The following is a 24,751-nucleotide window of genomic DNA, read 5'->3' on the forward strand; positions in this document are numbered from 1 at the left end:
AAAAAAAAGAGAGAGAGAGAGAAAGAAAAAGAAATGGAATCAATTCTTAAACAAAAAGCTTAGTTTTGTATGAACAAAATGCACTGGTAATCAAAAGTAATCAGGATAGTTCTGTTTTGCTATCCAGTCTTAGTCCAGAGTCTACTTGCAATTTCCCCCCAAATTAGTGATTTTTACCATGCTAATTTAAATAGTTCAGTTTTACTTAGGATTAAGGTATCAGACCCACCTTCACCTCCCCAAGCATCTATTAATGGATCTATGATATATTATGTTTCGAACAGTCATTAGCATTATAAACCTCATGTTTTATTTATTTATTTTTTAACCTCATGTTTTATTAACTCAGAATCTAAGAATTAGAAATGACAAAGTAAAGAACCCAGTAGTAATCAAGCAGAAATTGATTAAACAAATAAGGTAGCTGGTTACAGATTTATTCCTCTGATTTAAATTCCAACAGCCAATAAAAACATGGTCTTTAAAAGAAGAAAAACCACACAATGATAATTAGAATATTTTCAACTACACCACTGGAATCTCAAGCGAGTTTCAATGAAGAAATGGAAAAGGGATGTCCATGTATAAATATCTAAATTTGTTGCAACTCCAAGAATAAAAAACACACATACAACATGTTTCTGGAGACCACACAAAACTGTTCAAATTATAACTTTATTGAATTTGCAGAAAGATTCTACAGTAATACATTAAAAAAATATATCACATAGCACTTAGTAGGTACATGTATACATGTACATTCCAGAAGACAAATAACAAAATTACTCCCAGGAAGCTGCAAAGATGGACATGAATACTAAGAATATAGCGATGGTCAGGACTACCAAAGGGACTCTATTTTGCTGATACTTAATACTACTATTTTCCATAAAAATACAAAGAAATTTGGTTATTAAATGCCTCTACAGTTACTTATCTTACAATCAGAGAAATGAAAACACAGAATATACTGCTTTATACAAAGGAATATAGTATGATTTCTCAAGAATTTAAAATAAATTTGCTTTTAGAATTTAGATTAAGCCTAATCATCCATGAACCATAACATAACTTGAAAGTGTTATAAAAAAACAAAAAAAAAGGGCCACTTTCCCAGTGTCTAGTTCATCTGACAAACTATAGTGACAGTGAGAATACACTATTCCAGAATTTTATGATTTAGAGTAGATTTTGCAAGGTGTGGTCCATGAACTGTTTGCTACCAGTCCTTGAAGAAATGAGACACTTGTACCAGACTGTAAATTGGCACACCGTTTTTATCAATAAAAGTTTGCCATAAAACTAAACCCTGTCATCGATTTAAGAAGTGTCTCTAGATCCAAATTCTGGTGCACACTTCTCTTGTCTATGAATTAGTAACCATCTGCAGTATGGCACTTTGAATTGCACCGATCTAGAATATTATGAGGGAATACAGAGGTAAAAAACACAAAAGTGAGAATAAAAGAAAAAAAATGTAGCCAAGTTCCAGAAAATAAAGATATATAGTAATATTTAAATCAGTGAAGACTCCACTTATATTCTAGTTAATTGCATTTTCTTAGTTTTGGAGAATTGTAAAATCTTAATAGGTTAGTGACCTGTATGAGGCAAAAAATGTGACTTATTATTACTTTTATACTGTAATTTGATGGGTAGAAGTTTGACTTTGAAAATAGCCCAATCTGGAAACTATAAAGATCTTCAAAGAAAATTTTTGCATAAAAGCAAGTGAAATTCTTAGAGAAGCTTCTAAGTTCCCCATTATCAAAGATCAAATAGGTGTCTTTTATTCTTAACTTAATTAGCGTTTATTTCCACGCTTTTTAGTTACTTTGTATACTTCTCCTCCAAATAAGGTTTCACCTTTAAAAGGAGTAACAACCAGCTTATTTTTAGAAGCTGGATTAATTTTACAATCCTTCAGCCAGAGATAGCGGCGACCTAAAGTGGAAGCTCCCATGCTATGGGCAGCCATCTTTACTTCATCAAATGCAGCTTCACAAAGAAATGAGGCTGCATCATATGTTTTGCTCAGAATCCCAAGTGCCTGGTGCATATGACTAGGGTCTGAGCTAAGAATTTGTGCAGCCTGACTAATGTCTGCCTGCAGAGCCCTAACCACAAAGGCGGTATGGGTTGCAATCTGCAATGCTGATGCTGCAGCTTCATATGTTCTACAAAGTACTAAGTCTAACTGTTTATCACAAGACTCCGTGGAAGCTGCTTGAGTATCTACTGGTGGAGTGGCTTCAGAAATAAACTCCAGTATTTCATCATCTACTTTTGGAACTGATAATATCCGTGTTGCCTCTCTGGAAGATACTGGATACTTGCATGCCAATGAAGGCAGTTGCCTGTCAATTTGCTGCCACTCCTCTTCAATTACTTTTAAAATAGATTCATGGAAGGGAAAAGATAGTTCTGGGGCATCTACTTTCTCATGTTGTGATTGCTTAGACACTTCTATGCCTAAGGTGGTGAGTGAATGAGAGACAACAGTTTTGGCAAAAGATGACATCACTCCAGATCCAGGTGTATTTTGAAATGCCACAAAGGAACCTGAATCCATTTCCTCTACAGACTTTTCACTGAGTCTAGGGAATTTTCGTGGAGGAGACAGGGATTCAGTGTCTTGATAATTAGATCGATCAATTCTCTTCCATCTGTTTTCTACATCCATTGGGGGTGTAGAGTTTGAAGTCCCAGGCAAACTACCTACTCCACCCTGGACCAACAGAGAATTGACATAATCTCTGATTGCCTGAGCAAGTGGAGGAGAAATTATTTGTGAACTCTCAGACTCTTCTAGCCCTTTCCTTTCACTAGAGAGAACTGACTGATCTAAAACATGGGACTTCTCAGTACACAATGGTTGAATTCCACTTTTCTCTCCACAATAAATATTTTCTACTATATCTTTATAGCAAGTAGTGGTGGTTTCTTTAATCAGTGAAGGAGAAGCTGCAGCAGAGACCAACATGGCAGCGAGTTCATGCTGAGAAGATGCCGAAGAACTTTTCTCTAAACATCTACCATGGCTAGACTTGGAGGAAGTAAACAAATTCCCTCCAGAGGCTAACTTCTGCAAATGTTCCCTGCCAGGCAAGGTTGTGGCAATAAGAGGTTCCCTAGGTGGGTCTCCCTTAGAAGTATGAACTTTCTTAGCTGCCTGTAGTTCAGTCCTGCCCAAAGGAGGACGGGTGGAGATTTCAGGAAAAGAAATACCCTGAAAAAATCCACCAGAGGGAGTAGTTGGAAGTTCAGAAAAAGGAACAAAATCCCTAGTGGACTTCACTTTCTTGTGTTCTTTCTTCTTTCCTGTAGAGGCAAAAGAGGCAGGAAGTTTAAGCATTACTTGTGTTTAAGCTGATTTTATTCTTTGCCTCTTTGCTAACATAGTGCTGTTGAAGGAAAAGACTATATTTCATATTCTGAACAACCAATTCAACACACTGTGCCCTGGCAGGCAATGCTTATGAAGATATAAGCAATTTGGGTTAAATAATCATAAATTGACAAACAAGTCAAATGAATTAAAACTTTATAAATATCAAGCGTTCTTTTATAGAAAGAACATTAATTTCATGTACTACTTTCAAAAAATACTTAAATATCATGGTCTAATTTTCTTAAAATAGTCTACTCGAAATACATCAAAATATTTGCTTCATAGCTGCCTTGAAATCACATTATCTAGCAAAAACTATAAATTTAAATGCTTAGCAATAGAGAACAGAGCATATACGCCATATTATAAATACTAGGACTATGTATTAATTCTAATAAACTGGACACATACGTAATTAATCAGTAAGATGAGATCTCAATAGTATAATAGAATAAAGAAAAGTAAGTGATAAGACTTAGCATGGTATTTAAGTTCAAAATAGTACCATGTATAAGACGCATATGAAAAAGTGTTCGGGGTGCCTAGGTGACTGAGTCGGTTAAGCATCTGACTCTATCTCAGCTCAGGTGTTGATCTCAGGATGTGAATTTAAAAGTATTTAAAATGGATTGGAAAGATAACCATCAAATTAATGACAGTGGTAGCCTCTGTGTTGCTAATACTTGGAAAGGGTAAGTGGGGAAAATGTCTTTATTTTTAATATTTTATTCTTTTAGAAAAATGAAATTTGAAGCAAAAAAGATAAAGGTACCCCCAAAAACAAAACCAAAAACAATCAGACATTTGTAGTTTTCTGTTTCTTAGAATTCTCAACAAAAGGTATTTAAATCAAATTACTTGGGAGGATTATTGATGATATGAACAAAAATCACATATAACTTGGTAATATGTAATGTTATATCACATATAACTTGGTAATATAAAATTGTATCTTCTTCAGGGTTACTGTATCTTACGAGTCTGAAAAAAATTACATACAGTTGGTTAACATCATTTAAAATTTTACCTTCTTCGTTGTCACTGTATCTGTCAGAGTCATTACTTCCATTCTGTCTTGTATTTTCTGAAGAAGAAATCGTAGGCAGAGGAGTAGAAGATCTTGACTCCGTTCCCTGTTCCCTCAGTTTCAACAGTTTTTTCTCATATAGCTTCCTGGTTGTTCCTGTATTAAGGCAGAACTTACTTGAGCATCTGTACTGTTTTATTTAAGATCCTGCTCATTGTCTTTAGCAACATTAAAATGTTACATTCACTCTTTCCTTTTCTACACGTAAGTGCTTTAAAATACTATATAAAGGATTCTTTTCTAAAATAGGGGTTTTTCTGAGATCTTAATACATGATTACAATGTTTCTATTAGTAACATGGAATACATAGATTGATACAAATCTTATTATAGATCACCTACTAAAGAACCATGTACAACCAAGCATTTTTGACCAAAAAGTCTTGGACTTTGTATATTTTTTCCCATTACTATGTAAAAAAATATTGCCTTGTAGAAAAAAATCATTTTTATAAACAGACTGTATTCCTCTGAATACTTTAATTAAAACCCCACCTCTCTCATATTAATATGCCTAAAAAGAGCCATTTAATTATGGGAAAAGAGAAGTCATATAAATCATTTTTTTAGTTGAATATATTTTCATATAACACTGTATAAATTTAAGGTGTTAAATCACATTTAGATATAACTACCTTGTGATTAAAACAACCTTTTATAGAAAATGTGTGCAACAGAAATTACATCATCAATTAGATAGCAAGGTAAAATTGATTATAAACACATTTTTAACACATTTCAACATGAATGCCAATTTAAAGCCAAAAATAGCTTTTATTTTCTATTTTATACTTACTATATGCCTCTCTGGTTTCTATAAGATGAATAAAATAATATACATATTTTAGAAAAAGATCTCAAAATATTATACATGTAGTTGTAAGATGAATAGCTAGGGAGGGGGAAGTGGAAAGATGTTGGTCAAAGTATACAAAATTTCTGAAAGATGAGTAAGTTCTAGAAATCTAACATACAGAATGGGCTATAGTTACTATACTCGACATCTGCGAAAGTAGATCATAAGTGCTCTCTCATCACACATTCAAACTCAAAACTGTGAGGTGATGGATATATTAATTGGCTTGATCACAGTGATCGCTTCCCAATAAATAATTTAGAAACACCAAATTACACACACTAAATATATATATAATTTGTCAATTATACCTCAAAAAAAGCTGGGAAAACCCAATATGTAACTTAACACATACTAATATATAATACACATTTTTGCAGCATTGCTCTTTTGGAATTTTATTATAGGGTTTTATTTATTATTTATTCATGAGACAAAGAGAGAGAGAGGAAGAGACATAGGCAGAGGGAGAAGCAGGTTCCCTGAGGGGAGCCTGCTGTGGGTGGGACTGGATCCAGGGACTCTGGGATCTTCTCCTGAGCCAAAGGGAGACACTCAACCACTAAGCCATCCAGGCATCCCTCTCTTTTGAAATTTTAAATGAAAAATTTAAAAAGCTATCAAATGTCTGTTGGCAATTATATTCATAGGCTTATTACCAGCTACTTGGAAGTAGTATGTTAAATAAAACGAAAGACAACATTCTAAATTGTTTGCAACTTCACCTATAGAAAAAAAATCCCCAAATCCCCAGTGTTCAAATTTATAAAAATCTCAATTCAAGGGATGTCTGGGTGGCTCAGTGGTAGAGCATCTGCTTTTGGCTCAGGGCGTGATCCCAGAGTTCCTGGACCGAGTCCCACATCAGGCTCCCTGCAGGGAGCCTCTCTCTCTCTTTCTCTATCACGAATAAATACATAAAAATTCTTTTCAAAAAAAATCTTAATTCAATTAACATATAGTGTATTATTAGTTTCAGAGACAGAGTTAGTGATTCATCAGTTGTATATAACATCCAGTTCTCATTACATCACATGCCCTCCTTAATGCCCATCACCCAGTTACCAACCCTTCCCTCCTCCAGCAACCCTCAGTTTGTTTCCTATGGTTAAGAGTCTCTTGTGGTTTGTCCAGTGTTCAAATTTTTACATAACCCAAAAGATCAAGACAGACATTTCTCATCTTGAGGTTACTGTCAAGACCCTCCAAAATTAAGACAAAATCACCGATGGCAACCAAATGATGGAAATCTAGTGGATTTAGCTCCAAGTTTTCTTGTTAGTTTTTCTTTTAGGGATCATTCTTGAATTCAATCAAAACAAGACTTCAAAAATGGTACTTTTATAACTGAAAATGCTAGGAATCAATTAACCTGAGTTGTATTAATAAGCCTGTCACCAATTTAATGACTTGGATGAATCTGGCTAATTATGTCACTTCAGATTTTCCTCAACTGTAATGTAAGATCCCTATATCTCACCAGGTAGTTGTGACATGAACACCATATGAAACAATTTCAACAACAGAGAATCTTGAGATTATCTAAGTTCATTTCTCTCATTTTCCTCATTTATAGTTAAGGAAATTATGTCTGGTCATATTAAGGAAATGCTGCTCCTTAGAATCCCAAATCCAACTGCTAGAAAAGACAGGAAAGCAATGTGTGGCACTCACCGAAAAGCTACTTGAAATTTTACCAACTTACCCACAATAGGACCAGGATTTACTCCATATTTCACAAGCTGATCCAGAAGATCTTCATTAGTGAGCTCTGTTACATCTAGATCATCTTTATCTTCTGGTCTGGGTTTATCAGTTTTCTTTGTGGCTTTCTGTAAATAAAGTCCAGTTATCATTTCCACAGAGTTAAAAAATGTTCACCTACTTTATAAGTAAGATTATATACAATAAACATGCAAATTCACCCTCCGTCAGATCTAAAGGTTTATTAGGCCTTAGCAATTAACTAGAGTAAAAGCAACTCATTACTTGAAGATATTTTGTAAGTTCAATGATAGCAACTCAAATTTTAAAGATACTACTATTTAAATAGTCAATTTTGGCTAACCTATCTAAAGAGGAGGTGATGGCATCAAAAACTCAAGGGTAAGTAGAATGGGATTAAACATTTTCACCCAGATAATCATTTACTACTGGCCTCTTTCAATAATCCTTACAAGTTTATTCTATGAAAGTTTAAGATTTAACATGAAGATAATATTTTTATATTTAAGAATGATTTCCTTTAAATAAGCATATCAGAATTTAAGAAGCCCAAATGAATATTCTTGAAATAAAGAGACTTTAGTAGCCAGTTTTTGACCCATGAAGGAAGTCAAACTTCATGGCTATCACCTCTTGACACAGCTTTGTCATCACACTTAGTACTATGTGGCCATTTCACACTTAGAAAAGGTGAAAGAACAAGGAACAAGTTTGAAAGAAATTTCAAAACAATTTTTAAAAATAACCTAAGCAATGGCAGTATTCACTGGAAAACTATTTAAACTTCCAAGGATAAACAAGAGAAGAGGGTAGAAGTATGGATGCTTTCTAGGCTTGTGGCAGACAGTCTTACAAAATGCCTCAGTAATCCCAGAAAGCATCAGAGAACTGAACAACAACAACAAAAAAATGGCCACAAATATCAAAGTCAGTTTAGGCCAAAATTGCTATCTAAAGCAAATGAATCAATATTGTATCCTAGAAATATTTTATACAAAATGGTGAAACCACAGTTGTATGGACTGCTTACTTTCAATGATGCTGAGGGGGAAAAATAAAAATCAGACATGATTTGGCCATGTATTAGAATTTCTATTTTTTGCCAAAGCAACATTATGAGAAATTATTTTTTAAGGTAACTGCTAATAAGAACAATAACATCAATTCAAGAGAAACCTTTAAAAGATGATGATGAAACTTAGTGAAGATATTTTCAGAAGGCTTTAATTATTGCACTGATATACAATCAGGCTCAAATCTTTAAGCAACTTACACACTGATGTCAAAATAGTTGCCAAGAGTTCAAGAGTTCTATATATAATAGCCTTGAATTCTTTATAGAGAAAAAGACTAAAAAAAAAAACAAAAAACAAAAAACAAAACCAGTCAAATAGACCAATTCCTGTGTTACTGACCTACTTGAATTTTCCAAAAATTGTGGGTAATTGGGAAATCTCCCTTGTATTAACACCCAAGATTTTTTTAAATTAATTTTTATTGGTGTTCAATTTACCAACATACAGAAAAACACCCAGTGCTCATCCCGTCAAGTGTCCACCTCAGTGCCTGTCACCCATTCCCCTCCAACACCCACCCTCCTCCCCTTCCACCACCCCTAGTTCGTTTCCCAGGGTTAGGAGTCTTTAGGTTCTGTCTCCCTTCCTGATATTTCCCAACATTTCTTTTCCCTTCCTTTATATTCCCTTTCACTATTATTTATATTCCCCAAATGAATGAGAACATACACTGTTTGTCCTTCTCCGATTGACTTATTTCACTCAGCATAATACCCTCCAGTTCCATCCCCATTGAAGCAAATGGTGGGTATTTGTCGTTTCTAATTGCTGAGTAATATTCCATTGTATACATAAACCACATCTTCTTTATCCATTCATCTCTCGATGGACACCGAGGCTCTTTCCACAGTTTGGCTATTGTGGCCATTGCTGCTAGAAACATCGGGGTGCAGGTGTCCCGACGTTTCATTGCATCTGAATCTTTGGGGTAAATCCCCAACAGTGCAATTGCTGGGTCGTAGGGCAGGTCTATTTTTAACTCTTTGAGGAACCTCCACACAGTATTCCGGAGTGGCTGCACCAGTTCACATTCCCACCACCAGTGTAAGAGGGTTCCCTTTTCTCCGCATCCTCTCCAACATTTGTGGTTTCCTGCCTTGTTAATTTTCCCCATTCTCACTGGTGTGAGGTGGTATCTCATTGTGGTTTTGATTTGTATTTCCCTGATGGCAAGTGATGCAGAGCATTTTCTCATGTGCATGTTGGCCATGTCCATGTCTTCCTCTGTGAGATTTCTCTTCATGTCTTTTGCCCATTTCATGATTGGATTGTTTGTTTCTTTGGTGTTGAGTTTAATAAGTTCTTTATAGATTTTGGAAACTAGCCCTTTATCTGATATGTCATTTGCAAATATCTTCTCCCATTCTGTAGGTTGTCTTTTAGTTTTGTTGACTGTATCCTTTGCTGTGCAAAAGCTTCTTATCTTGATGAAGTCCCAATAGTTCATTTTTGCTTTTGTTTCTTTTGCCTTTGTGGATGTATCTTGCAAGAAGTTACTGTGGCCGACCTCAAAAAGGGTGTTGCCTGTGTTCTCCCCTAGGATTTTGATGGAATCTTGTCTCACATTTAGATCTCTCATCCATTTTGAGTTTATTTTTGTGTATGGTGAAAGAGAGTGGTCTAGTTTCATTCTTCTGCATGTGGATGTCCAATTTTCCCAGCACCATTTACTGAAGAGGCTGTCTTTCTTCCAATGGATAGTCTTTCCTCCTTTATCGAATATTAGATGACCGTACATTTCAGGGTCCACTTCTGGGTTCTCTATTCTGTTCCACTGATCTATGTGTCTGTTTTTGTGCCAGTACCACACTGTCTTGATGACCACAGCTTTGTAGTACAACCTGAAATCTGGCATTGTGATGCCCCCAACTATGATTTTCTTTTTGAAAATTCCCCTGGCTATTCGGGGTCTTTTCTGATTCCACACAAATCTGAAAATAATTTGTTCTAACTCTCTGAAGAAAGTCCATGGTATTTTGATAGGGATTGCATTAAATGTATAAATTGCCCTGGGTAACATTGACATTTTTACAATATTAATTCTGCCAATCCATGAGCATGGAATATTTTTCCATCTCTTTGTGTCTTCCTCAATTTCTTTCAGAAGTGTTCTATAGTTTTTAGGGTATAGATCTTTTACCTCTTTGGTTAGGTTTATTCCTAGGTATCTTATGCTTTTGAGGGCAATTGTAAATGGGATTGACTCCTTAATTTCTCTTTCTTCAGTCTCATTGTTAGTGTATAGAAATGCCATTGATTTCTGGGCATTGATTTTGTATCCTGCCACGCTACCAAATTGCTATATGACTTCTAGCAATCTTGGGGTGGAGGCTTTTGGATTTTCTATGTAGAGTATCATGTCATCAGCAAAGAGGGAGAGTTTGACTTCTTCTTTGCCAATTTGAATGCCTTTAATGTCTTTTTGTTGTCTGATTGCTGAGGCGAGGACTTTCAGAACTATGTTGAACAGCAGTGGTGAGAGTGGACATCCCTGTCTTGTTCCTGATCTTAAGGGAAAGGCTCCAAGTGCTTCCCCATTGAGAATGATATTTGCTGTGGGCTTTTCGTAAATGGCTTTTAAGATGTCGAGGAAAGTTCCCTCTATCCCAACACTCTGAAGGGTTTTGATCAGGAATGGATGCTGTATTTTGTCAAATGCTTTCTCTGCATCTAATGAGAGTATCATATGGTTCTTGGTTTTTCTCTTGCTGATATGATGAATCACATTGATGGTTTTACGAGTGTTGAACCAGCCTTGTGTCCCAGGGATAAATCCTACTTGGTCATGGTGAATAATTTTCTTAATGTGTTGTTGGATCCTATTGGCTAGTATCTTGTTGAGAATTTTTGCATCCATGTTCATCAGGGATAACTGGTCTGTAATTCTCCTTTTTGGTGGGATCTTTGTCTGGTTTCGGAATTAAGGTGATGCTGGCCTCATAGAACGAATTTGGAAGTACTCCATCTCTTTCTATCTTTCCAAACAGCTTTAGTAGAATAGGTATGATTTCTTCTTTAAACGTTTGATAGAATTCCCCTGGGAAGCCATCTGGCCCTGGACTCTTGTGTCTTGGGAGGTTTTTGATGACTGCTTCAATTTCCTCCCTGGTTATTGGCCTGTTCAGGTTTTCTATTTCTTCCTGCTCCAGTTTTGGTAGTTTGTGGCTTTCCAGGAATGCGTCCATTTCTTCTAGATTTCCTAATTTATTGGCGTACAGCTGTTCATAATATATTTTTAAAATCGTTTGTATTTCCTTGGTGTTGGTAGTGATCTTTCCTTTCTCATTCATGATTTTATTAATTTGAGTCTTCTCTCTCTTTTTAATAAGGTTGGCTAATGGTTTATCTATCTTATTAATTCTTTCAAAGAACCAACTCCTGGTTCTGTTGATCTGTTCCACAGTTCTTTTGGTCTCGATTTCATTTAGTTCTGCTCGAATTTTAATTAACTGTCTTCTTCTGCTGGGGGTGGGGTCTATTTGTTGCTTTTTCTCTAGTTCCTTTATGTGTAAGGTGAGCTTTTGAATTTGAGTTCTTTCCAGTTTTTGAATGGATGCTTGTATTGCAATGTATTTCCCCCTCAGGACTGCTTTTGCTGCATCCCAAAGATTTTGAACGGTTGTATCTTCATTCTCATTAGTTTCCATGAATCTTTTTAATTCTTCCTTAATTTCCTGGTTGACCTTTTCATCTTTTAGCAGGATGGTCCTTAACCTCCACGTGTTTGTGGTCCTTCCAAACTTCTTGTTGTGATTAAGTTCTAATTTCAAGGCATTATGGTCTGAGAATATACAGGGGACTATCCCGATCTTTTGGCATCGGTTCAGACCCGATTTGTGACCCAGTATGTGGTCTATTCTGGAGAAAGTTCCATGTGCACTTGAGAAGAATGTGTATTCAGTTGAGTTTGGATGTAAAGTTCTGTAGATATCTGTGAAATCCATCTGGTCCAGTATATCATTTAAAGCTCTCGTTTCTTTGGAGATGTTGTGCTTAGAAGACCTATCTAGTATAGAAAGAGCTAGATTGAAGTCACCAAGTATAAGTGTATTATTATCTAAGTATTTCTTCAGTTTGGTTATTAATTGGTTTAAATATTTGGCAGCTCCCACATTCGGGGCATATATATTGAGGATTGTTAAGTCCTCTTGTTGGATAGATCCTTTGAGTACGAGATAGTGTCCCTCTTCATCTCTCACTATAGTCTTCGGGGTAAATTTTAATTTATCTGATATAAGGATGGCTACCCCTGCTTTGAGGACCATTTGAATGGTAAATGGTTCTCCAACCTTTTATTTTCAGGTTGTAGGTGTTCTTCTGTCTAAAATGAGTCTCTTGTAGACAGCAAATAGATGGGTCCTGCTTTTTTATCCAGTCTGAAACCCTGCGCCTTTTGATGGGGTCATTAAGCCCGTTCACGTTCAGAGTTACTATTGAGAGATATGAGTTTAGTGTCACCATGATATCTATTCAGTCCTTGTTTTTGTGGATTGTTCCACTTAACTTCTTCTTAAAGGGGACTTTTAAGAGTCCCCCTTAACATTTCTTGCAGAGCTGGTTTGGAGGTTACATATTCTTTCAGTTCCTGCCTGTCTTGGAAGCTCTTTATCTCTCCTTCCATTGTGAACGACAGCCTTGCTGGATAAAGTATTCTTGGTTGCATGTTCTTCTCATTTAGGATCCTGAATATATCCTGCCAGCCCTTTCTGGCCTGCCAGGTCTCTGTGGAGAGGTCTGCTGTTACCCTAATATTCCTCCCCATAAAAGTCAGGGACTTTTTTTCTCTTGCTGCCTTAAGGATCTTCTCCTTATCTTTGGAATTTGCAAGCTTCACTATTAAATGTCGAGGTGTTGAACGGTTTTTGTTGATTTTAGGGGGGGAATCTCTCTATTTCCTGGATCTGAATGCCTGTTTCCCTTCCCAGATTAGGAAAGTTTTCAGCTAGGATTTGTTCAAATACATATTCTGACCCTCTGTCCCTTTGGGGCCCTCGGGAACCCCAATTGAACGTAGGTTTTTCTTCCTCAGGCTGTCAGTTATTTCCCTTAATCTATCCTCATGGTCTTTTTTTTTTTTTAATTTTTTATTTATTTATGATAGTCACAGAGAGAGAGAGAGGCAGAGACACAGGCGGAGGGAGAAGCAGGCTCCATGCACCGGGAGCCCGACGTGGGATTCGATCCCGGGTCTCCAGGATCACGCCCTGGGCCAAAGGCAGGCGCCAAACCGCTGCGCCACCCAGGGATCCCTCCTCATGGTCTTTTAATTGCCTGTCTCTTTTTTCCTCAGTTTCCCTCTTTGCCATCAACTTGTCTTCTATGTCACTCACTCGTTCTTCCACCTCGTTAAGCCTCATCGTTAGGACTTCTAGCTTGGATTGCATCTCATTTAATTGATTTTTAATTTCTGCCTGATTGGATCTAAATTCTGCAGTCATGAAGTCTCTTGAGTCCTTTATGTTTTTTTTCTAGAGCCACCAGTAGCTGTATAATAGTGCTTCTGAATTGGCTTTCTGACAATGAATTGTAATCCAGATTTTGTAACTCTGTGGGAGAGAGGGCTGTTTCTGATTCTTTTTTTTTTTGAGGTGAGGTTTTCCTTCTAGTCATTTTGCTCAGTGCAGAGTGGCCAAAAACAAGTTGTATTGGGAAAAGGAGAAAAAGAGAGAGAAGGAAAGAAAAGAGAAAAAGAAAAAAGAGAAAGAAGGAAAAAAAAGGGGGAAAAAGAGAAGAAAAAGAGAAAGAAAAAGAAAGAAAGGAGAGAAAAAGGGGGGTGGGGTGGGGGAAGCAATCAGAAATCAAGAAGAAAGAAAGAAAAAAAAGCACAAAACAAAAACAAAAAAAACAAACAAACAAAAAAACATGGGGGAGAATCTTCCGATTCTGTATACTTTAAGTCCCTTGACTTCCCCTGGAACTGGTCCGTGTTGCTGGTCTTCTGGGGGAGGGGCCTGCTGTGCTGATTTTCAGGTGTTAGCACTTGGGGGAGCTGCTCTGCCCCTGCCTGGTGCAGGGCTCAGTGGGGGGTGTTTACCCCGTGAGGAAGCCACAGTGGCGGGGCGGCAGCTCTGGGAACCTGGAGTCAGCTCCTGCAGTAGCTCCGGGGCTCTCCATCTGCAGGGCCTGGAGGCTCCCGGGCGGGGCCGCTGATCTGCTCAGTTCCAGGCAGGAGCGTCCTCGCTGTCCTGGGCTCTCCCGGCCTCTGCCTGTCCCGGGGGGGGGGGGGGGGGGGGGGGGGGGGGGGCCGGATCCTGGGCTGTGTCCTGGCGCCCTGTGCTCCGGGGCCTGCGCTGTTGGATTCGCGCTCCCACCCTGCAGCCCCCTCCGCGGAGCCACCGCCCGAGCCCGAGCCCCTCCGAACTGTTCCTGGAGCCGCGCCGCCCCCTCCGCGCGGAGCTTCTTCCTCCGCCCGAGCCACGGCCGCTGAGCTGCTCTCGGAGCCCCGCAGCCCCCTCCGCGGAGCTGCCGCCCGCCCGAGCCCCTCCGAGCTGCTCCGGGTCCCGCCCTGCGCTCTGCAGCCCTTAGGGAGCTCGGCGCATCTCCCCCGGGGCGCAGTTCCTCTGTTACTGTCCCAGGGAGCCCGAGGGCATTCCCGCCCTCCTGGGTCCTGCTCCAACTCCCTGCGGGCCCCTTTCCGCCCGGGAAGGTTGGTGCAGCTCCTGCTCCTCCGGGACGGGCTCTCCTGTCCTGGGGCCCCTCCCCCCAGCCTCAGCCCGGCTCCTCGCGGGGCCCCTCCCCCTTGGAGGCCTTTTGTTTCTTTATTTCTTCGCCCCCCCCCCCCCCCCCCCCGTCTTCCTACCTTGATAGAAGCGCGAACTCTTCTCACTGTAGCGTTCCAGCTAGTCTCTCTTTAAATCTCAGGCCGAAATCGTAGATTTTCAGGATGATTTGAAAGTTTTCTAGGTAATTTATTGAGGGCAGGTGATTTGGAGACCCTACTCTTCCGCCATCTTGCCCCTCCCCGAGATTTTTTTTTTTGAAAACACCCAAGACTTTCAATTTCTCAAACAGCCTGAGGTTTTCAAGAAATCTCTTTATTTGGCACTCACCACATTTCACCTATTTATAAACATACTTTTATCTTCTCCAGATGATGAATTCCTTGAGCAATAGTCCCTAAGTCTGGTTTGTTATCAAAACTTCAAAACTTTAGGAAAAGTTACCCCTATTTTAAAAAGTCTTACCCCAATCTGAGTCCTAATCTTGGGCCTGAGAATCTGTATTTTAACGTGTATCTCAGGTGTTTTGGATGCAGCATTTAAGAGGGTAGCAGAAAGAAGAGGCACTGTCATATTCATATTGTATCCCAAGCATCTAAAATAAAAAAAAGACTGCCTGACACAAGAGTAGGTATCTTACAGATGTTTTGTTGAATGAATGAAAATGCCATCTGGGAAGGGAAAAGTAAGTCACTTATTTTTAAAAACTCATTTCTTATTAAGAAATAACAAAAGGCTTGGCGTGCCTGGGTGGCTCAGTGAGCTAAGCGTCTGACTCTGATTTCGGCTCAGGTCACGATCTCAGGGTCATATGGTCGCGCCCAGCAATGGCCCTGGACTCAGCAGATAGTCATTTGACATTCTCTTCTTCTGCACTCCCCCCAACCCCACTTGCACAGACACGCCTTCTCTCCCTCTCTAATAAATAAATATAAAAATAGAAATAACAAAGGCTTATCAAATCAAAGCAGAAAACCAACACTCTTATATTTTCTTAAAACATAATGAAACATTACAGCTATCCAGAGAAATCTTAAGACGCCAATAAACTGCATAAGGTAAGTCAAATAAAGCAGGAAATCATAACAAGCTACCTGATTTTTCTTTTAATTTGCAGGGAGAAATGTTTCAGAAATGTAATACTGTTTTTTATGGTACCAAATTTAATAAGAAGACAAATTGGGAGACAGGTGTATTATACACAATAATTAAGCCAGCAACTTCATTCAGAAGGAACCATTATACTGATTTCTGCTTGCAGGTTTTTTGTTCAAGTCAATTACATAATCTTAGTTTCATTCAGTCAAATACCAACTACCTACTATTTGTCAGGCATGTTCTCCAGTTTCTTCCCAACTACCAGATAATCTCCAATGTCTCTTTCAACTTTAAAATCCAACAGCTGTTTTTAATAATACCACCTATGAACTACTATTATTTATTACTTTTTAAAATTTTAAGTGGGCTCCCCAACCAACGTAAGGCTTGAACTCACGACCCTGAGATTAGTAAGAGTTGCATGCTCTACTGACTGAGCTAGCCAGGCACCCTCAGCTACTCTTATTTTTAAATTTCTACCATTAGTAGTAAGATGAAGTACAATAATAATTATTAATTATTATAAAATATATTCTACTGAGCACTTAATATATACCAAATTGTGTTCTGGGTAACTTCCTTACATGTATTAACTTACAGAATCCTAAAAATTAAATGAGACAGATAACACCCCCATTTTAGGAGAGGAAAAACTTAAGTCCAAAGTTGCACAGCTAACTCCAGCCATAAAGTAACATTTGAACAGACTTTAAGTCTATCACTTTCACAAAGTTACTTCCTCCAATTCTGAAAAAAATATTATGGTAACATTGCATTGCTCTGGAGCTAAATAAACACAAAAACATTCAGAAATCACATGCTGTAATAGGTATCAACTGCTGAGCACTAGACACCTTAACAAATGCAACCTCTTGTCATCCTCAGTTACTAGTTACTAGATTATTCCTATTTTCCAGATGAAAAGAACCTGATAGGCAATGTTCATTGTTCAAAGTCATCTGAATATGCATAGACCTGGAAATTTAATCTACTGTTTAACTCTCTGATTCGAAAGTCACTTTAACTCCTTACTGTAGAGTATGGCAGTCGATTTATGATTTAATTAACATTTACCATCACTAACATACTTTTTACTGTTCTGCTGCATGTCTTTTTTTTTATGATTTTATTTTATTTTTATTTATTCATGGGAGAGAGAAAGAGAGAGAGGCAGAGACACAGGCAGAGGGAAAAGCAGGCTCCATGCAGGGAGCCCGACGTGGGACTCAATCCCGGGTCTCCAGGATCAAGCCCTGCGCTTAAGGCAGGGCTAAACCGCTGAGCCACCAGGGCTGTCCCTCTGGCTGCATGTCTTTAAATATTTCCTATTAAGAATTCATGATCCACTAGATCAGACCATTCAAGAATGCTACGTTCTACTGGATTCCAAATAGCTATACCTGCTTTGTACCTTGGAATGAAAAGGCAGATTGCCAACTCTGTGAATATTTATTTTTGTGTCAACAAATCTAGGTAATTTCAAAACCTAAACACACTGGTGTCATCAAGACGCACAAAATAAAAAGCTTAGATACAAAAGTTAAAAAACAAAACCAAATTTTCAACACTCAAGTATTTTTGTCATATCACACCAAATGAATCTAAGAGACCATGGCATGACTAAATGGGAAGTTTATCCTTTTAATTAAAAATAGTCCTTATAAACCCATGTTTAAATAGAAGGTATATGCTATGTCCTTGACCAAACCCACAGTAACGTTTGATTTGTTTTAAAATGTTAAAAATTGGAAAAAAAAATAATAAAATGTTAAAAATTGGGATCCCTGGGTGGCGCAGCGGTTTAGCGGCTGCCTTTGGCCCAGGGCGCGATCCTGGAGACCCTGGATCCAATCCCACGTCGGGCTCCCCGTGCATGGAGCCCTCTGCCTGTGTCTCTGCCTCTCTCTCTCTCTCTGTGACTATCATAAATAAATAAAAATAAAAAAAAAATAAAAAAATAAAATGTTAAAAATTTACCACTTAAAAAAATCTGCCTTATATACAACTCTCAAACATACTTTGACTTTCTGCTAGATTATATTCTTTAAGAAATGTGACATTATTATTACATGTGGGGCTAACAATGGCCACAACATAAAATATGGCACATATAAGAATAATATGTCATGGATAATTTTATTGATTATTATAAATGTCCTAAGGCTCTTTTCCTATAAATTCAAGATTATTTTTTCTATGCTTGATAAAGTCTATCAGATTCCTAAGTTCAATTACAAATCATTTTTATTTATTTAATGTGCTTTTAAAACAGAAAACAGGGCAGCCCCAGTGGCTCAGCGGTTTAGCGCAGCCTTCACTGGGGGGGGGGGGGGGGGGGGGATCCTGGAGACCCCGGATCGAGTCCCGAGTAGGGCTCCCTTTTTGGAGCCTGCTTCTCCCTTTGCCTGTGTCTCTGCCTCTCTCTCTCCCTCTCTGTCATGAATAAATAAATAAAAATCTTAAAAAGTAAAAAAAAAAAAAAAAAAAACCCTCCACCCAACTACCACCATTAACTTTTTCAAGTTGTGGACACCATTGAGCCTGGCATTTGAGTTTTAACTACTCCAGACAGTTAAGACTTGAATCTACGGCTATGAAATAGTTTTTCTAAGGATTAAAACATTAAATGAGATATAAAGGGCTTAGCATGCCAACAGACATTGTAGATTCTCTAAAAATGTTAATTCCTTCCACCCAGAACATATTTGTGTGGTGTGGTGCTGACCAACTTTGATAACATGGGAAATCTGAGATGAAGTATGTAAATAACAAACACGATTAATTAATATCCAAAAAAATCCAACAAATAAATAATTATGGTAGTGGGCAGGGTCTGCAGAAGTCAAACTCTATCTAGTAGTTACGACCACTTGGTAGGAATTTAAAAACGCTGGATAACTAAACTGAAATTTTTATCCTTCCAAGAATAAAGAGTAGATTGTGATATACTTTTTTTAAATTGAAGTATAATTAACATACAATGTTATATTAGTTGGAACACACTCTTGAAAAAAAGTTGGAAGGAAAAACATCAAGAATCAAGATTAAGGGTTCTGTCCAAAAAGAATCATAAAAACAAGAAGGAATAATCGTATTATAAACCCAACCAAGTATGTCCATGGCTCAAGAACAATACATTTACACAAAAGACATACAGGGTTCTACAGGAAACTGATTAAAATGGAAAAGATTTCATATCTGTCAAAATCTTTAAATCCGTTTCAGTATTTTTTTCATAGGGGTTGAGGAAAAGCAGATAACAGATATGCTTTAGTTTTTCTCTTTTATTTTAAAAAAGTCTCTTAAATTTCCTTTAATTATGGAGAAGTGAACTGGCTTCAAATCCACAAAGACATCAGAAACAATATGGTACTTTTCTTTAACGAACAAGAATTTGACACTATTTGCCAGACCACTTACTTAAGACAAGATTTTCAATTTCTCTAAAGCTCAGGCTAAGATTTTCACTTAAAAATCTACATTGCATCTTTCTTTCATTTCTACTTGGTAATCCGGAAAAACACACCGCACAGATTTCTTAAAAGCTGAACAGCACAACTTTGAAAGATGCAGTACTTTTATCAAAACTCAACTCGCAACTTCGCAACCGGTCTTACAAAGCGAGGTCTATTACACCCAATCACTAGTTTTAATTACACTCAGCAGGATTCGAAATCTGAGAAGCCGGCAGTTCACGCCAACAAAACAGCGTATGAAAACCCACAGAACAAAAACCAAACTATTCTCCAACACGATATGCACCTGGGAGAACCAATCTGAGATTGCACCGTGATTAGACATTCCAAATTGCTATCACTCCCATATCAGAACGTCAAGAAATGAGCATCTCCTGGTTCCGAAATCTCTCCTTTTCTCATGCAAAATCTGCCAGAAAACAAAACACAAACAAAAAAAAAATCCAAGCCCTCGGTAACTACCAGAATTTCCAAATATTTCAGCGTTTAGGACAACCACTTAAAGACGTTGATCCTAAGCGCTCATTTTAATTTAGAACACAGCCCCGCCAAAAGATGGCCTGTTGCTGGAAAACACGAACACTAACGAGAAAAGCCATAAACGGTTCAAAAAGCCCTCCCTATGCAAAAGCATAAAAAGGCGGGAATTTCTTTATTTCAAATCTTGGTAAGAAATTAGTGTGTCACCAGTTGCCCTCCAGGGAGCGCTCTGAGACTCGGCTACCAGTCGTTTCAGTTAATAAAGCGGGAAAAGCGCTCGAACGTGACCTACAGCAGTTTCGGGCCGACCCTCCCGAAGGAGCGGCTCCCGGAGGGGGCGCGCAGTCCCCGCCGAGGCCCGGGCTCCCCGCGGCCACCCGAGGGCCAGGGCCAGCCGCACACCGGGCACACACTGCCCCCTCGCCCCCCGCAGACCTGCCCGCCCGCCGCTCTTGGCGTCGCGCGCTCCGCCGCCCGGGAGGCCCGAGGGGGGCGCCAGGGAGGGAGGGCTGCGAGCTCGCGCGGGGCGGCGACAACCGACAACCGCCCGCCTTTGTGGCCCCGGCCGGGCGTCCTTACCCTGCCGACGGCGGCCCGGCTGCGGCCTGCGACGGCGGCCCCGGAGCCGAGGACCGGGGTGGGCTCGCGCTCCTCGTCGCTGGAGAAGTCCGGGGGCCCCTTGCTGTTGGCGCCGGCGGCGAGCGGCGGCCGGTTGCGCGCCGTGAGGTGCTGCAGGTAGAGCTGCACGTACACGTCCTTGCGCTGCTCCCCGACAGGGAGCGTCACGTTGTTGGCCACCAACTCACTCTTCAACTTCTCTTTCGTCAGGACCGAGGGGTCTTCCAGGAACTCCGGCATCGCGGCGGCGAAGCCCCTGGCCCGCAGCCCTCCCAGCCGCCGCTCACGCCGGCGCGCTCGCTCTCCGGCCGCGCTCGGGGCCGGAGGGGGGGACCGCGCTGCCGCCTCCGAGCCTCACGGCTCCCGCCCGGGAGGAGCGCCGCCGAGCACCGCACACGCTCGCGCACACAAAGCCAGGCCGAAGCCGGACACAAAAGCCCCCCCGCCAGAGCACAAGTGCGGACCCAGCGCGGCCAGGACGGGCGCCTCCGCCAACCCCAGCCCACACACACCACCAGCGAGGCCGGAGCAGCCTGTTTGGCCCACGCCCCAAGAACGCGCGCCGCCATTGGCCCGCGGCGGGAGGAAGCCGCGCCGTGATTGGTGGGAGCGCTCGCGCGGGTTCCATTAGCCGCCGCTCGGGGCGAGGGGTTGTGGAAACGCAGTTTCAAAGCGGCTCGGGCGGGAGCCCCGGACCGAGCGCGCTCGGTTTCTGCTTTCCCCTCGCCCGCCCTTCCCCGCCCTCCGCCTAGGACGCCGCTAAGGGAGCGGCCGTGCCCCGCGGGTGTGCGGCTCCCTCCTCCGCCCCGCCCCACGCCGCCCTGCTGGAGAAGCAGCTTTCCCCTGTGGCTCGGTCGCCCTCGGACGGGCCGCCTGCCTCGCCAGCCGCGGGCACCCCGGGCTGGGCCTTTCTCAGTCGCACGCCGCCGCTGACCGGGGAACCACCGCAGCCTCTCCTCCCCGGGACGCTCGCCCTGAAGGGAAAGAAAAGGAGCGGGGCGCGCTTCTCGGCGCTCATCTTCCTCGACGCGGTGCACCTGCGGGCGAACGGGCCGAGCAAGCCGTTCAGCCCCCGTCCCTGCTAGCCAGCGCTTTTGTTCCCGAGATTCAGGAAAAACCAGACCTCGACTACGGGGCACTTTGAAGTGCCCCTGAATTTGTGACAGAATTGTATCGTCAAATACTCCATTCGTTTCTGGCCCTACAGGTTGGGACGTTTCTGAAGGATTTCGTTTTGCACATTGGGGCACAATTGCATTTTTGTTGAGAGCATCTCTGGATCAGATTCGTAGACCCCTAAGTATCTTAACCGTAACCGAGTCAAACCTGTGCCTTGATGGGCAACTTAAGGAAACAGATGGTGCATACCTAGATTTCAACCATAGAAGAGCTGGGTGACCTATGATCAGGCCAGGAACCCTAATCACACCCGTATTACTGATTCAAATTAAAAAGTCTCATAAGTTTCATAAGATTAAAATGTTTTCCTGAAAACAAATAACCACTGTTTCTTACGAATAGATACATTCCAAGATGCTTTCTTCCAAGAAAAAAATGAAACTGACTTTGCATTTAGGGCACCTTGATCATTTCCCCAGAATTCTGTACTCCAAACTGCATTATAAGCTGCTTAAAAATTTTAAAAATGTTATCTGATTTCTGCATGGTTGAGTAAATTTTTAAAAAATGCTTTCACTTGGCTGGGGGTTGCGGGGCTGGTCCACGAAGACCCCCAGACTAAAATAAAATAAAATAAAATAAAATAAAACAAAAATGCTTTCACTAAAAATGCTCCCTATTTTGAGTTAAGTCATTTTATTTTGTTCAAATTGAGGAGACACTGTTTAATGATAGATTCTTTTCCTAGGGGGCAATTTTGTGTTTATTTTCTAAAACTCTCAGTATTACATATATTTAAGCAATAGTAATAAGCTAGTAGTGCAAATTAAAATTGTATTTTAAGTAGCAAATTGTTTTGTACATTTTAAGAATGCCTTGTGAAAGTTACCTCATTTTTCTCCCCACAGCTTCCCTGGGCACCTAGGGAATTGCTTTTATCTTCATAAGGGGAACTGAGCTGCGACTCAAAGGACCAGGATTTTGCACCACAAATACATAATCACAGCAAGACCACAGCCGATGGGTCTATTCTACCCTTTTGAATTAGGTCCTGCTAAATTGTTAACTTGCTAGTTGAAGAAGAATTTGGCTCTGTCCTGACTGTACTAACAGTTTTTCAGAGGTAGGTTTTGCTGCTGTACCTGAAAAGGGTAAGAATTACCAAGGCTATATATGATCTGACCAGGGTGGTGGGTACATAGCAGGGTTTCCCGGCTCTGACAGCTGCCCTGTGCTCTGAGGATACCTGAGCAGCTTGGTCCCTGAAATGGATCCTTGGAGAAGGAGGCATCACTGATACCTGAAGATAATATTATACCTAAATTTGATGTGAGTAGAATACAACGCTGAAGTCACAGACTCACCTGAGGGTAGTGCAGTGGCTTTTTTCATAGGGCCCTTGCACTCCAGATATTTTTCCGTTTTTCAGGCTGTGTAGTCCTTAATGATAATACTTCATCCTGCTTTTTGACCTTGAGCTAAAAAAAAAAAAAAATCACCTGTTGAGTTCGCAAGGTGTTTGTTTTTGTAACTTGCTTTAAATAGACCCAGCATGGGGGGATCCCTGGGTGGCTCCCAGGTTTAGCGCCTGCCTTCAGCCCGAGCGTGATCCTGGGTCCTGGGTCCTGGGTCCTGGGATTGAGTCCCACATCGGGCTGCCTCTCTCTCTCTGTCTTTCATAAATAAATAAAATCTTTAAAAAAAAAAAAATAGACCCAGCATGGAGTGCCTGTGTGGATCAGTTGGTTAAGCATCAAACTTGATTTGAGCTCAGGTCATGACGGTAGGGTCCTGAGATTGAGCCCCACATAGGGCTCTAAGTCTGCTTGTCCCTATCCCTCTGCTTTTCCCCACCCCCACTTGCGTGCCTTGCTCTCTCTCAAATAAGTAAAATGTTTAAATAGACATAGTACTATGCCCTACAAGCCAACATAAAAGATAATATAATTAATAAAGAACTGCATTCAGATGCTTGAAGTGGATATTTCTTTTTTTTTTTTTTTTTTTTATAAATTTTTTTTTAATTTATTTATGATAGTCACACACACAGAGAGAGAGAGAGAGAGGCGCAGAGATACAGGCAGAGGGAGAAGCAGGCTCCATGCACCGGGAGCCCGACGTGGGATTCGATCCCGGGTCTCCAGGATCGCGCCCTGGGCCAAAGGCAGGCGCCAAACCGCTGCGCCACCCAGGGATCCCAAAGTGGATATTTCTTAAGCAAAAACGTTTTCATTCCCTTTAATTAATTATCTCTCCTCTTATCCTTAGACACCATGAACCAGAGGTTATGTGCAGATTCTACATTTCTCAGGAGACACGGTTGATGTCACAAGAGATCAGACCGTGAGATCACCTTTCCATATCATCACAAAGTCATGACTAATCACAGACTTGGAATTGTCCTAGATGCACCCAGTTATAGCCCAAGCACTATACATTTTTAGTGATAAAAGTAATTTTTGCTTTCAACTCTCCTAAGTACGAGTTATGTTTGCCTCATACCCTGTGTACCTTAAAGCCAAGAGGTTGGGCCACAGGTTTGGGTAGCCTCTTTGTTCTTGATTACTACTTCAAAACTATTCTTCCTCTTTCCTCCTTCAAAAACACTTGAAGTTCATATAATCTGGGTAAATCATCTTTTATCATTTTTATCATTTATCAACCTTCTGGCCACTCTCCCTCAGATATACGCTGTTTTTCCTTGCTCTAGGTTTCTGCACCATCCTTGTCCATATTCTCTGTGAATTTAACCTTCTTAGAGATGGCCCATGCAACACCAGCATTTGGCCTCTTAGTTTTATTTTTTTTTTTAAATATTTATTTATTTAAGTAATCTCTACACCCAACATGGGACTCAAACTGATGACCCCAAGATCAAGATCAAAAGTCGTATGTTCTTTCAACTGAGCCAGCCAGGCACCCTCAGCACTTGGCCTTTTAGATTTTTTAGCTCTTCATCTTCTTCAACAACTTGTTCCTCTATTTCATATCATCCATTCATTCCAAGTGCTAAAACTTTGAGCCTTGTCATCAATAACTGTTTTGCCTTCTAAGTCTCAATTTCAAGTATCCCAGTTGTCAATCACTAGTGTTTTTCCTCAGCTCA

General features: G+C 40.4%; 1 protein-coding gene across 5 annotated transcripts in view; it reads right to left on the reverse strand.

Moving 5' to 3' along the window:
* The window catches only part of TMPO (thymopoietin), a 34,428-nt gene extending 13,382 nt beyond the window's left edge, over nucleotides 1–21,046 (reverse strand). For 3 of the 5 annotated variants that reach the window (XM_041738374.1, XM_041738373.1, XM_041738371.1), the window contains exons 1-3: nucleotides 20,488–20,918; nucleotides 7,040–7,166; nucleotides 4,419–4,574 (exon numbers count right to left, since the gene is read on the reverse strand). In XM_041738374.1, the coding sequence (XP_041594308.1) occupies nucleotides 4,419–4,574; nucleotides 7,040–7,166; nucleotides 20,488–20,766 (562 nt within the window). In that variant the 5' untranslated portion in view covers nucleotides 20,767–20,918. Of the gene's footprint in view, nucleotides 1–661; nucleotides 3,322–4,418; nucleotides 4,575–7,039; nucleotides 7,167–20,487 lie in introns of those variants that run through there. The other 2 variants (XM_041738369.1, XM_041738370.1) reach the window with 2 other exon arrangements.
* Nucleotides 21,047–24,751: the final 3,705 nt, after the last annotated feature.

Source organism: Vulpes lagopus, chromosome 23, assembly GCF_018345385.1.
Source record: "Vulpes lagopus strain Blue_001 chromosome 23, ASM1834538v1, whole genome shotgun sequence".
NCBI classification, from domain to species: Eukaryota; Metazoa; Chordata; class Mammalia; order Carnivora; family Canidae; genus Vulpes; species Vulpes lagopus.